This window comes from Hyperolius riggenbachi, chromosome 1, assembly GCF_040937935.1.
Source record: "Hyperolius riggenbachi isolate aHypRig1 chromosome 1, aHypRig1.pri, whole genome shotgun sequence".
NCBI lineage: Eukaryota > Metazoa > Chordata > Amphibia > Anura > Hyperoliidae > Hyperolius > Hyperolius riggenbachi.
In genome coordinates, this window is record NC_090646.1 from 353,382,804 (window position 1) to 353,397,961 (window position 15,158).

At 40.9% G+C, this 15,158-nt stretch overlaps 1 protein-coding gene across 2 annotated transcripts in view; it reads left to right on the forward strand.

Moving 5' to 3' along the window:
- USE1 (unconventional SNARE in the ER 1) overlaps positions 1-13,866 on the forward strand; it is a 56,410-nt gene extending 42,544 nt beyond the window's left edge. For both annotated transcript variants that reach the window (XM_068234135.1, XM_068234136.1), the window contains 5 exons: positions 1,062-1,214; positions 3,940-3,958; positions 7,469-7,496; positions 10,411-10,573; positions 13,405-13,866. In XM_068234135.1, the coding sequence (XP_068090236.1) occupies positions 1,062-1,214; positions 3,940-3,958; positions 7,469-7,496; positions 10,411-10,573; positions 13,405-13,587 (546 nt within the window). In that variant the 3' untranslated portion in view covers positions 13,588-13,866. The remainder of the gene's footprint in view (positions 1-1,061; positions 1,215-3,939; positions 3,959-7,468; positions 7,497-10,410; positions 10,574-13,404) is intronic.
- The last annotated feature ends 1,292 nt before the right edge of the window (positions 13,867-15,158 follow it).

Here is a 15,158-nt window from a genome sequence, read left to right on the forward strand (position 1 = left end):
TTCTTCATATAAAACATGAAAAGATAAAAAAAAAAAGCTTGTATTGCTATTTGCTGTTATTTTCTGGAAATATATATTGCATTTAGAAATTTAGTTAACTTTGATAGTTGTCCTTTAAAGGTCAGGATTTTGACCTGCCCATTCCTGAACATTCAGTTTATTCTTTGCTAGAACGACCATGGTTTTATCATCCTTGTCTTGCAGGACCCATGTCTCTTGAGATTGTTTATTAACAGATGTTTTGACATTTTCCTTTAGAATTTTCTGGTATGGTTCAGAGTTCATTCTTCCATCAATGGTGGCAGGCTGGCCAGGCCCAGATGCAGCTAAACAGCCCTGAACTAGAACAGTCCCACCACCATGTTTTACTGATGCCATAAGCTTCTTATGCTGGAATTCAGTGTTTTTCTTTCTTTAAAGACACAATCTTCATTTAAGCCAGAAAGTTCTATTTTGATTTCAATGGCCCAAAAATCATTGTTCTGGTATCCTACTGTCCACATGATCTTTAGTAAACTTTAGACAGTATTTGGAGTAGAGTAGCCATACCCTGTTGTTCAGTGTTCTCCTGATGGTAGACTTATGAACATCCACTAATATAAGACAGGCCTTCACTTGCTTACAAGTTACCATGGGTTCTTTTGTAAGCTCTCGGACTGTTGGAGTCAACATTGCTGGTCAACCACTTCTACTTAGGGTAACAACAGTCCTGAGTTGCCTCCATGGGCTTTATCAACTCTTTTTCTGCGGTTCTCAGAAACCTCCTTTGTTTGAGCCATGAAACACATGCACAAATGTGTTCTATGTGTGATCAGTCTTTTCTGGATTCCTGCTTTTTAAGGGACAACTGACCTGAGAGGGATATGAAGGCTGACACATTTATTTGCTTCTAAACCATATCAGTTGCCTAGCTGTCCTGCTGATCTTTCATGTATCTTTTTTTCTGAAGATGATATTTGCACATGCAGGTGGTAGTTGATTACTAAAATAACAATTATAACTACTGGAAGGAATTGTGGTGAAGGTCTTTTCTCTAACAAAGCTGTGTTTATTTCCTGTAGTCATCTCCCACTGAAAAAGCCTTGGCTAATCAGTTCCTTGCTCCCGGTCGCACACCTACAATCAGCAAGGAACGCACACCAGTGACCAAGACTGTTCATCTTCAAACGCAAGCACGTTACACAGGGGAGATGAGGAGTGAGCTGATGCAAAAGGTGAGCCCAGACTAGCAAATGGCAGGACCTGATGATGGTAAACACCTCGCTCACACGCAACAGCAATATATATCATTAACTGTGTGTGCTGCGCCATAGAGCTGAATAATCAAGATTTAATCTCATTTCTTTTAGTGATATTTTCTCCCATCTCTGATAATACAAGAATAAACAAAATATTTTGTGTTTGCTTGCAGATACATATTCTATATTCAGACCGGTGGCTTACAATTTACTTAAAATGGTTGGTTGTCCTCCGTTTAGAAACTTAGTTGATTACATCTCATCAACAATAACTGTGTTGGGATGCTATACTGAATTCTATTTCAAGTTCAAGACACACACAGCTAAACACAGACAAACACAAAGATGCTGCACACCATTTTAATACTATAATTGTATAAAAAAAAATCAATAAGAACATGTAATTGATTCATAGATCGATAGTATTGCGATACCTTATGAATTAAATCTTGTAATTTTTACCGTGGCTACCCTTATAGAGTGTCATCCTAATGTTAAAGGACAACTGTAGTGAGAGGCTGCCATATTTATTTCTTTTTAAAGTGACAACTTATGAGATAATTAATTGTATGTGTAGTACTGCTATAGAGCATTAGTAGCACAGAAATGATTCTCATGTTGTTCCCAGTACAGTAAGAGTTAAGAAACTTCAGTTGTTATCTATGCAAAAGAGTTTCTCTGAGCTCTCCAACGCAACTTGGGGCGGGTACAGTGCTTTTTTCTGGTGCACTTATACATCAAAATAACAGTCAGAGACAGATTTAGATAAGATTTTACTGTAGGGAAGTTCAAAGGATCATTAGCTCTGTTTGCTTTGAAGACCGCAATGTTAAACCTACCCTACCGACCATGCTGTTTTTGTTACGCTGGGCTGTGCAGGCTTTTCAGCCTCTTGCACAGCCCAGCTATGGAGCCCAGCGATTGGACTCGCCTCCTTTTTTTTTTTTTTTTTTTGTCCCTTAGGGGACATGCTGCCTGAGGTGTCCAATCGCTGTGGCAGCAGTATTTATTTATTTTTTTCAGTTGCATGGCTATCTTGCTGATCCTCTGCCTCTAATACTTTCTGCCATAGCCCCTGAACAAGCATGCAGCAGATCAGTTGTTTCTGACAATATTGTCAGATCTGACAAGATTAGCTGCATGAATGTTTCTGGTGTGATTCAGACACTACTGCAGCCAACTAGACCAACAGGACAGCCAGGCAACTGGTATTGTTTAAAAGGAAATAAATATGGCAGCATCCATATCCCTCTTGTCACAGTTGTCCTTTTACTCACTGCACATATGTTTAATATGATGTATTCCTAGTACTCAGTCCAGATCTTATTTAACTGCAGTCTGATATATATATTTTCTTAGGGGCTTTAATATGTTTGTCAAAGTGTAAACTGTCTTAACGGAAATCAAGCATTTTATTTTTTTTCCTTCAGTATTTTGTTTTGTTTCATTCACTAATCTAGCATTGTGCATTAAACATCCGCTACGAATGATCAAGGCCATAATTACAGCAAAAATAACATTCTTATAACAGTTTTAAGATTTCCACAATTGAACCAAATTCCTTCTGGAAGACAGCCTTGAATTACAGACAAGGCCTTGAAGTATTTTGGGCTGAGATAAGCACTGTTTTGAGTCTGGACCAAAAGAAATGCTCACAAGAAATTCACTGTTCATTTTAAAATAACACAACCTTAGCAAGTTATAGATTTCCCTATGGACCCTGTAAAGGGATTTTAAAAGATTTGATTGGATGTTAAATATCTTTGATAGCCTGTTTAACTTCACAGTAGGATGGGATCTCTATTTGGCCTGATGATATCCTACCTAATAAAACCGAACTGTCCCTGCATACTCCTTTCCCTGCGTCCTTGGGTCAGTGCTTTTTGCTACTACGCATGTGCGCAGCACGGATAGCCGTTGGGACAGGAGGACGGGCCAGTTAGTCGGCGGGCATGTGCGCAGACAGACAGGTGCGCGCACATGTGCACTGACATGCTGCGGCGGTGATGAGAGACAGACCTAGAGGCTGTTTTTTAAACGGGCTTAGGTCTACTAATATAGTATAACAGTTCTGTTAGCAGTATGGCTTGTGTTACAAAGGTGATTCCTCAGCAGTAGGATTGCCAGCAAGAAAAAGCCTGAATGAGCTTGCATTTTCTAGCATAGCATGGCCATCAAAACAAAAGGTGCACAGCAACAGCAGCAAGTTTCAGCTAGTGACTGAGCTTCATAGCACTTCATTCTTAGTGGTGCTATTTTAGCAAACAGACATTCAGTGATTGTCCACTAGTAATTCTATTGTTGAGCAGAAAGTGTGCATGTGATCTAGGCCTCTCTGCATCTACCATATACAGAATGTGCCCATGTTTATAATTATTGATTTATGAGGCGCAAGCATATTCCGTGGTGCTGTACAAAGTAAGAATCAAATGTGGTACATAATACAGAAAATGGTGTACACCAGAATACAGAATTGGTAAAGTACAGAAGGGGTACAAAATACAGAATGGATACAAAATACAGAACGGATACAAGATACAGACTTTGTAATGGCAATCACAAAAGTAACATGATGAATAAAATGTATAATGATTTCCAAGAAACAAAAGGGGGAGAGAGCCCTGCCCTTGCAAGCTTACAATCTAAAGACTTTATTTAGACTTTATATTTTATAAATATTCATTTTTCTTTCTTTTTCTAGAGTGCCCTATCGTCTAATGGTAAGTTACATTTTTATAATATTTGATTTAGATTTCATTTTGAAAAATATATATTTTATAACGAGTTTGAATAAAAACAAGAAAAACCACAGTATAGAAGTATTACAGACAAAATAGGGTAACAGAATATCAAATAATAGGCAAAGTACAATTAACAGTGTACAGCCAGACCTATAGAAAAGCATCACTCAAAATCTAAAACTTATTTTGGAGATATTAGCAGAGGTCTAGGAGCCACAAAATGCAATCAATTCCTCCCAAATGGCATTATATACTTCCAGCTCACAAGAATATTTTATTATGATTTAAATATACTTCTGGTTACTTCCCACTATGCTTATAGGAGAGCAGATGTCCTGATTTAAAGCAGACTTGTAATTATGCCATAGAAAGAGGAAAATGGTTTCTGGCACAGCTTTGTATAATGTGACATTGTTGACTACATGCTGTTCAGTTCAATAAGCAAAGCGCATACAAATAAGTCACATACCAGCGTGTTGAAGTTGGCAAAACAAAATACAGTGTGTGTAAAGCAATATAGTATGATGGCTATTTTTTTGTGACAAGCCTTTCTTCTGATGCTGTCATTCTGCTTGACCACTTTCAGTGGTATCAGCACTTGCAGTCAAGGGAATTAGCCATGCAGAAAGGGTCCCTTCTTGGAAATATTTAGGGGGTCCACAAGCTTTTCCAGGATCCAAAGGCTTCCCTCTTCTTGGGTAAATATTTCCTTATAGACAAGAGCTCCGGCTTGGGTACACCTGAAGATTTCACCACAAATACCTAGTGGCTTTTGGGAGGCTTAAAAACAGAGAGTGGAAAGCTATGATACATTGTTCCCAATGTCATAGACTTTGATTTTAGTATCAGATACCCAATAGAAAGAATGATTTTACATTGTTGGCATACTTTAGAAAGTTTTTAAATTCAACTGATCATTCACATTATAATAAAGTAACCAAGACATTAAAAAAGTGTTAGTGGATGATTCACTACGGTTGGAAAACACTATACTAAATAGTCTTGCAAACCTTGACTGGATGTTTTTAAATAGTTTATCAGGTGTCATTAATTTTTGCAACACTTACCTGGATTATAACAAAGTATAGCAAGGCTTCCTGAAAGGTTAGTGTATTAGACTTTTTGCTATTAGACTTTATTGCAATCACCAACAGCAAGGACTCAAACTTTAAAGGGAACCTAAACTGAGAAGGATATGGGTTTTTCCTTTTAAAATAATACCAGCTACCAGACTCTCCTGCTGATCCTGTGTCTCTAATACTTTCAGCCACAGCCTCTGAACAAACATGCAGATCCGGTGCTCTGACTGAAGTCAGACTGGATTAGCTGCATGCTTGTTTCAGGTGTGTGATTCAGCCACTGCTGCAACCACAGAGATCAGCAGGACTGCCAGGCAACTGGTATTGTTTAAAAGGAAACATCCATATCCCTCTGTTTAGGCTCCCTTTAAGAAGTAGGATTTTTTTCTTTTTAATTCTCAACTCAGGTGCTGCACATGCCGTATTTTTCGGACTATAAGACGCTCCGGACTATAAGACGCACCTAGGTTTAGAGGGGAAAAACTAAGAAAAAAAAAATATACTGAACCTGGTGCATCCATGGTGCAGGAGCCTCTTACAGACCTCGCCCCCTCCCCTCAATTATAGCCCCTGCACCTGAAAACTATCCCAGCAGCCTTCTTTGTTTTCACATTGGTATTCACAAACATCTCACCAATCATGCTTGTAACTGCAACACAACACTCAAGAACAAATTGGTGTGTGATCCTTATTCTGCCAAAGAAGTAAAGAGCTACTTATGCTGCTTGGCAATCCTAACATTGGTGACCGATGCATGACACAGCCAGAGGGATTCAGGTCAGCCATCACTGCAGTAGTATGCGAAAGCTGTGCAGATTGGCTGTTGTCTACCTATGTCTCTTGCCCTCGTGGAATCATGGCAAAAATACAGGCATGCCACTCATTACCCTGTCCTCCCCAGTGTGTTGTCCCTCTGTGTTCCCAATTGTCCCCTCCGGCTCACTGTCCTGTTGCCCTCTCGGTGCACTGTCTCCCTGCCCCCTCCATGCACTGTCCTACTGTCCCCTCCGACACACTGTCTCCCTGCCCCCTCCGACACACTGTCTCCCTGCCCCCTCCATGCACTGTCCTACTGTCCCCTCCGGCACACTGTCTCCATGTCCCTTCTGCACACTGCCCCCCATGCCCCCTCCATGCACTGTCCCCTCCGGCACACTGTCTCCATGTCCCTTCTGCATGCTGCCCCCTCCATGCACTATCCTCTCAAGCACACTGTCTCCATGTCCCTTCTACGCGCTGCCCCCCCCTCCGGCGCACTGTCCCGCTTGCCCCCTCCAGCACACTGTCCGCATGTCCCTTCTGCGCGCTGCCCCCCCCCCCCCCCCCATGCACTGTCCCGCTTGCCCCCTCCAGCACTCTGTCCGCATGTCCCTTCTGCGCGCTGCCCCTCATGCCCCGCCCCATGCACTGTCCCCGCGGCGTGCGATTCCCCTTCTACATACCGTACATGCTGCAGCTGATGAAGTACGGTATCTTCTGGGATATCACAGCCGCATCTACTACGAATCAGGAGCGCTTCCCCAACCTGCCGATCACGGCTGTCTCCGTCATTGGGGCCAATCACAGCACTTCCTCTGTGATTGGCCCCAATGACGGAGACTGCAGTGATTGGCAGGTTGGGGAAGCGCTCCTGATTCGTAGTAGATACGGCTGTGATATCCCGGAAGATACCGTACTTCATCAGCTGCAGCATGTACGGTATGTAGAAGGGGAATCGCACGCCGTGGGGACAGTGCATGGGGCGGGGCATGAGGGGCAGCGCGCAGAAGGGACATGCGGACAGTGTGCTGGAGGGGGCAAGCGGGACAGTGCATGGAGGGGCAGCGCGCAGAAGGGACATGCGGACAGTGTGCTGGAGGGGGCAGCGGGACAGCGCGCCGGAGACCACAGGTGTAAACACCGAGAAACAGGCGGAGGACAGGGACAGCAGGCAGGAAAGATGGGCACAGCACTGCTGGAGGAGGCAGAGGACAGGGACAGCACTCCAAAGTACAGGAAATGGAGGATGGGGACACAGCATTCGGACTATAAGACGCACCCACTTTTTCCCCCCACTTTTGGGGGAGAAAAAGTGCGTCTTATAGTCCGAAAAATACAGTAATTATAGTTGCACAACTGCTGACTGACTAACCTTTAACAACCCCACTATGTTCTTTCAGACTCTTGCCACCTAATAGGCATAGTTTAACAAATCCAGTACAGGTTTGCTGGTTCTTGTATGTTCTCTACAGCTCTTCAGCATTAGTAAATAAACCCCTACATTTCTCATTTACCCTCCAGTGCTTTCCCACAGTATTCTTCACATTTCTATTTTCATTTGCTGGTTTTACATTTTAAACATTAAAATTTCACTTGACATTGAATAGAAAAAAAATACATACCTGTACTTAAGTTGTACTTTTTTTTTCAGATTCAGATGTTTATCCAAGAAAAAGGAAGTAAGTATTATTAGTGCTCTTGCTGCTGAATACTGGAGATTGCAATTTATTTATTTTTATAGTTGAAAAAACGTTTTGGGTCTAAAGGATACAGTGTTTCTCAACATTCCAATAGCTTGTCCCTGTTTGAAAGACTGTGCGTTTTCCAACCTTATCTCAGTTGCTCCTTAAAGAGGAACTCCAGTGAAAATGTTATAGAAAAAGTGCTTCATTTTTACAATAATTATGTATAAATGATTTAGTCAGTGTTTGCCTATTGTAAAATCTTTTCAATCCATGATTTGCATTATGACATTTATTACATGGTGACAGTTTTACTGCTGGCAGGTGATGTAGCTGCTGCTAGCTGTTTTGGCAGTTGTAAATAGTTGTAAACAGCTATTTCCCACAATGCAACAAGGTTCACAGACAGGAAACTGCCAGAAGTACCTCGGTACTCAGAGCTTCTTGTGGGAGGGATTTCACCACAATATCAGTCATACAGCACCCCCTGATGGTCTGTTTGTGAAAAGGAATAGATTTCTCATGGGAAAGGGGGTATCAGCTACTGATTGGGATAAAGTTCAATTCTTAGTCGGAGTTTCTCTTTAACCATTTCCGCTGCCCGGACGTGAAGCTCACGTCCGGGCGGCAGCTCTGCAGCGCTCCCGTGCCCTCGCGTCCCCGTTGTGTCCCCCGGTAGCCCTGGAATCAGTGAAAGGGCACATGGTTCCCATTCACCGATCCCTGATCCATTTCCCCCGCAGAAAAAACGAAGCGCTCACCTGTGAGGCTTCAGTTCTTCTGCCTGGACAGATTTCCCATCCCCCTTGTACTTCCGCTTAGCAAGAAGTACAAGGAGGGTAAACAAAAAGGAAGGTGGCCATCTTGTGGCCAAATAGTAAAACTACAGCTACACATTTTTTACATTACTATTTACACAGATAACAACATTAAAAATTTACTGTTTAAGTCCCACACCAAGTATTAACCAAATAAAAATTTTAATGGAAAAAAAAATACAATTACAAAAAAAAAAGACAAATAGTTACCTAAGGGTCTGAACTTTTTAAATATGCATTTGAAGGGGATATACTACAAACATTTTTTAAATGATAAGGTTGTAAATAGTGATGGACGCAAAACGGAAACAATGCACCTTTATTTCCAAATAAAATATGGGCGCCATACATTGTGGTAGGGACAAAATTTAAATGGTATAATAACCGAGACATACGGGCAAATAAAATACATAGGTTTTAATTATGGTAGCGTGGATCATTTTAAAGCTATAATGACCGAAAACTGAGAAATAATGAATTTTTTTCCATTTTTTTTTTTCTTATTAATCCTGTTAAAATGCATTTACGGTAAAGTGGCTCTTAGCAAAATGTACCACCCATGGAAAGCCTAATTAGTGGCGGAAAAAACAAGATATAGATCAATAAATTGTAATAAGTAGTGATAAAGTTATTAGCGAATGAATGGGAGGTGAAAATTGCTCCGATGCATTAGGAGAAAAATCCCCGCGGGCTGAAGTGGTTAAAGCAACCCTCACCTAGAAAACTGAAGGGGTTAGGTCCAGTAGAGCCTTCCCAGTCCTCTCTATGTCCCTCTGGTGAAATTATTTGACCTGTAGGTCGAATACATAATTGGCTGTCCTCAGGCTGCCTTCAGAAATACCCTTATCACCAAGTACTTCCCCAAATCAGCGGATCTGTACTGTGCATGCACCCGTCCTTAGAAGCGTGCAGGGTCCCCAGTGCTCCTGAAGCCTTCCCGAGGAGTCCCACCGTTGCCAATTTTGAACGGGCGTCAGCAGGGGAACGAGTAGACAAAGAGAGGACAGGGAAGGCTCTGTGGGATCCAGAGCCTTCCTTCTTCTTAGGTTAGTATCGAAGTCTTGTTGTCTTTGTGTGTGTGTGTGTGTGGAGGGGGGGGTTGTGTAGGCTGCTTCAGGGTTGCGTTAAGGGGTATCTGAAGGAAAAATGTCCCCAAAAGTTAGATACTAGAGGGAAGCTGCATTGGGGCTCATTGCAGTAATAAAGAGGAAAAAGGGCATCAGCCTATTCAGGCACAGTTTGTTCCAGAAATACTTAAAGTACACCTGAAGTAAGAGGCATATGGTGACAGCCATATTTCTTACCTTTTAAACAACACCAGTTGCCTGGCAGTCGTGTCTGAATCACATACCTGAAACAAGCATGAGGCTGATCCAGTCAGACTTCAGTCAGAAACATCTGATCTGCATGCTTGTTCAGGGTCTAAGCCTAAAAGTATTAGACGCAGAGGAGTAGCTGGACAACCAGGCAATTTGCATTGTTTAAAAGGAAATAAATATGTCAGTCTCCACATCCCTCTGACTTCAGGCTTGGCTAATCCATTGGAGCATAGTGGAAGTGGTAATTTATAAATAGTTTCACACTATGCCAAGGTGGCAGCATATTGGTATAGTATGCATACACTGTAACACTTAGGAGATCCCTAGCTGTGTCCACTGCACTTTTGAAGGCAATAATTCTGTGGGATGAATGGCAATGTATCTGCTTTCCCCCAAAATTATGCAAGTTGGATTTCAATATTGCAGAAATGCAATGACAAACCTGGGAAAGGTGAAGATGGACATGTGTGAGCGAGTATGTAGGAAAGCACGGGTCTGTTCAAGTTGTCTGTCTGGAAGCGAACCTAGTGTGAAGAGAGCCTAAAGGCTTTTTTAATGGTGACCATTATTATCCTAAACAAATAATGATTTTTATCACGTATTTCAATAAATGTATTTTTATGCAGTGCTAAGGCTTTGTGTATCCGGTGGGTTCAATGTTAATTTTACTTCTTTACAGCTTAACAGTGTAATTTTCCTGAACACACTTTGTATTCCTAGGGAGCACTGGCTATTAAGAATGTCATTGCAATAAATAATTGATTTCCCTTGTAGGGGCTCCATCTCTGATGACAAGGAGTCAGCAGCAGAGCTTGATGCTGTGTTACAGCATCACCACAACATGCAGGAGAAGTTAGCTGAAGAGATGCTCCGTCTGACCCAGAATCTAAAAAGCAACACGCTAGCAGCACAGAATGTTATTAAACAAGACAACCAGGTACTGCGTGTGCATCATTCCAGAAACTGCTGCACTGCGTGTTACTCATATTGTTTGCTGCTGATCTATACTGTCCTGTTACCTAACTTATGCTTTAGAGATCCTGGTATATCCTTTTCCTGTCACCTGTTTGTGTTCCCAGTATATAGAGAACCAAGGAAAGACAAACCTTTTCAAAGTAGACAGTGACTTGTTTGGGAACTACATTCTTAGCTCACCTGTCCCTAAATTTACTTTGGGATTGGATGAAGTAGAGTGTATTAGGATGAGGTTTATGTGGATGCCACTGACACTATAGGTGGCCATACACAATACAATAAAATGATTGGATTTTACGGCAATTGGATAAATATGATTGGATCTTTCGAAAAAATCAAAAGCTTTTTTTCATTCGTTTTCCTGTTTTTTATTGGTATCGATCCGGAATTCTGGAAAATTTTCTTCAATCTTTCTAATGGTGGCCATACATGGTACAATTTTTTCATACAATCTTACCATTTCTATGTAATAGAAGGGTAAATGAAGTGAATATACTGAAAGGATAATTTATACAGTTCCCTTATATTACATAGAAATTGTAAGATTGTTTGAAAAAATTGTACCATGTATGGCCACCATTAAGGTTGTATGGTGTATGTTAGATTGTCAATTTATTTATATACACAACCTAGCAATTTTCTCAGTTTCCAATCATTTTTATTATAATTAAGGAAAAATTGAACGTGTGTGTGGTACATTGGTCATATTTTTGAAATGTTACAATCAGTCAGAAAAATTGATTACAATTCTTAAATTGAACAGATATTTAAAAAATTGTATGGTTGTTTGGCCACCTTATCTGTTAAATATATCATATAGAGTGTAGTTACAGCTTTATCATCTTTACTTTTACTAATATGCACTTTAGCTTAAAATAATAGAATAATTCAGGATTAATATTGCTGCTGTCTGTGGTGCAGCATAGAGGAGCATTGCCCTAATCCATACCAGTGAATAGGCCTGCTCATTTCCACCACTTAAAAAAATGTGCCATTCCTACCTATAGTGTGAATGGTGTATAGGGGGAGAGGGGGCATTGAGCAGCAGTGCGAAGAGGTGGTTCAGAATGGTATATACCGATCTACATCACATCTAGTGTGACAGACTGTAAAGGTACCCATACACTTATAGATTTGCAGCAGATTCGACCATCAGATTCCTGTCAGGTCGAAATTTCAGAATGAAATCTATTGAAAATCAATTGAAATGTAGTGTTGCACTATTCAATCCAATGAAACGCTATGGGCTATCAATCTGCTGCCAGCAGCCAATCTACCTAGATTTCCCATCAACACTGATCAAATAAATCGGTCAGAAATCGATCAGTCGATCATGCTGTTTCAATTTCTAGTCGATTTGATCAGAGCGGTCGAATCAGCCGTATATAGATGGCAGAAATCGACTGTTGTATGACCTTTACACTGCGTCTGTCTGCATCTCTGCATGGCAGCTTCAGTTGGGTGCAACCCAAAAATTGGTGAGAATTGTACTCGTACTATCATCCAGCTATTTTGGAATAACCCAAGAGTCGCCAAGGACAGGTTGAACTTAAAAAAGGCGCAAAAGCTCCAAACTTACCTTGCCCAACTTTGATAAATAATTTAAATCAGTGGGCCTGATATATACTATTATACTATTGATATATACTGATATACTATAATATACTATTATACTATTGATATATACTGATATACACTGTTATACTATTGCATCTACTTAGATCTTAACCACTTCCCAACTGAGGGGTTTTACCCCCTGACCACCAGAGCAATTTTCATCTTTCCGCGCTCCTTCCATTCATTTGTCTATAACTTTATCATTACTTATCACAATGAAATGAACTATATCTTGTTTTTTTCACCACCAATTAGGCTTTCTTTAGGTGGGACATTCGGCCAAGAATTATTTTATTCTAAATGTGTTTTAATGGGAAAATAGGAAAAAATGTGGGGACATTTTTTTTTATTTTTCAGTTTTCGGCCTTTATAGTTTTCAAATAATGCATGCTACTGTAATTAAAACCCTTGAAATGTATTTGCCCATTTGTCTCGGTTATAAAACCGTTTACATTATGTCCCTATCACAATGTTTGGCGCCAATATTTTATTTGGAAATAAAGGTGCATTTTTTTCAGTTTTGTGTCCATCCCTAATTACAAGCCCATAGATTATAAAGTAAGTGTTATACACTCTTGACATACATATTTAAAAAGTTCAGTCCCTAAGGTAACTATATATGTATTTTTCTTTTATTGTAATTTTTTTTTTTTATTACAAAAAAAAAAATGGGGAGTGTGGGAGGTAAGGAGTTAATTTTTTGGGTAAAACTAATGTAATTGTATGTGAAAAATCCTTTAGGGTGTAGTTTTACTATTTGGCCACAAGATGGCAACAGTAACTTTTTGTTTATTGCGACCTGCGGATCATTGCGGGGCTTAGATCAACGAACGGGAATGGATTTTCCCGTTCATTGATCTCCGGGCGAGCGGCCGGCGGCGTGTTTACTAGCGGGAGTGCGCGCGAGCGGGAGCGCGGGCAGCGGCGGGAGCGTGGAAAGTACGCATTTCTCCGTCCCTGGGGGTGAAAGGATGGAAAAAGGGACGGAGAAATGCGTACGGGCGGGGGTAAAGTGGTTAAAGCATCTGTGAGGACATCATTGGAGATCCAGCAAACGTGACCTGGATTTACCGAATGCTGTTATGTAGTAAAAGTTTACAGTTGTCTTCGGGGTGAAGCTTCATTATAGTGGAGGTAAAAGGTCCATTGTCTAACTACATGCTTTGCATTTTCCAGACACTCTCCCAGTCTCTGAAGTTAGCAGATCAGAACTTTGAAAAACTTAAGACTGAATCAGACCGGCTGGAGCAGCACGCCAAGAAGTCTGTTAACTGGGTCCTGTGGATCATGTTAATTTTTGTCTGCTTCACGTTTATCAGCATGATCCTCTTCATCAGACTATTTCCTCGCCTCCGGTGACCAATAAAAATACGACTCATAGACTGGATCTCTGCCAAAAAAAAGTCCTTGGAAAATAAGTATTTGTGCATTCAGTATTTCAGAGGAGAATATTAATTTGTTTGCCGTCTGGTCATGTATCCATTGCCATTTTATTCCTTAGAGACTTTTAATGTAAAATCAGTCATGCTAAACAATGAAAACAGAACGGTAGGAAAATGTAAAAAATTGCCACATCATGTGCTCAGTAAAGAATGATGAAATATTCTTATTGATGCAGCCAGTAAACATAATTTATTATTTCTTAGTGTAAGCCAAATGTTTTCCCTGTCAGATTCTTTCACTTGAAATGTTGAAGTGAGTGTGGGTCTCCTGATGTCTGGCCTCCCCTTAACTATTGGCCAAGCCAGAAAATCCTTGGCTGATGCCGCTGTTCTCCCCACAGGGGATACTGCCCCTTCATCCTCCCCCTCACCCTATTCACAAAACAGCCAAGCAGTGTCTGTACAACATTCATTCCTAAACTGTCATCATAAATGATCAGGAACAATCTTTCCAGGTGACCATTATCCTAGGTTTATGTACAGTTTAAAAATACAAGAGAAGCAGGGGGAAAGTGGAGGTTATAGAGCTGTGTGTGCCAGCTCTTGTATGCTAGGCCGCATTCACTCATGCATGAAATATCGATTTTATTTTTACCTGCTCTTCCTGTTTCCAGGAAAATTAAGTAACACCATCAGAATAGAAGCAGCTTCCAAACTCCTACTCATTGTTGATATTATTGAGCAAGGTAGCTGTTGGCACTGCCTAATGCAACACCATCTTGAACTTTCCTCTTGGAAACATGGTCATTTTCATGAAGAGAAATAACCATGCTAAAAAAAAAAAAAAAACAACTTTCAGTTGGACGTGGTGACGTTGAATTGGAATTCCCCCCCCCCCCCCCCCCCCCCCTTCTTATGATGTCCCTGTTGCTAGTGTGGACCTAGCCTTATGCTTGAGCTCTTCTGTAAATTTTGGATATCATTACACTGGCCATGTTAGAATGACTATTGAATATGGAGTTGCAATGCTTGGGCAAAGATACTTGGCGTTTTATGTACTGGTAACAACTTGGTTGAAGACCTACAGCAGTCACTAGCCACTTTTATCAAGACAATTGCAAGAAGCCATCCTCAAACACAGCGGGTACTTCGCTTCTTTTGGGGTAGTGATAGACGAGGCCTTAAGGTACAATAACCAACTATTCCAATAGATTTTTTTATTGGATTTAATGTTTATATCAAATCTAATGTCTAATCCATTGAAACTATTACATTTTCAACAGCACTATGAATTGGATTGTGTATAGATCAGAAATGCAGGTTCTCTAGTGCAGTGTTCCCCAACCCTGTCCTCAAGGCCCACCAACAGTGCATGTTTTGTGGAAATCCACAGAGGTAGCTAACCAGCTCTGCTGAGATGCTAATTGCCTCACCTGTACATGTTTGTGGTTTTCTGCAAAACATGTACTGTTGGTGGGCCTTGAGGACAGGGTTGGGGAACTCTGCTCTAGTGGACCAATCCCCACAGGAACTCCTGGTAGCATGGGG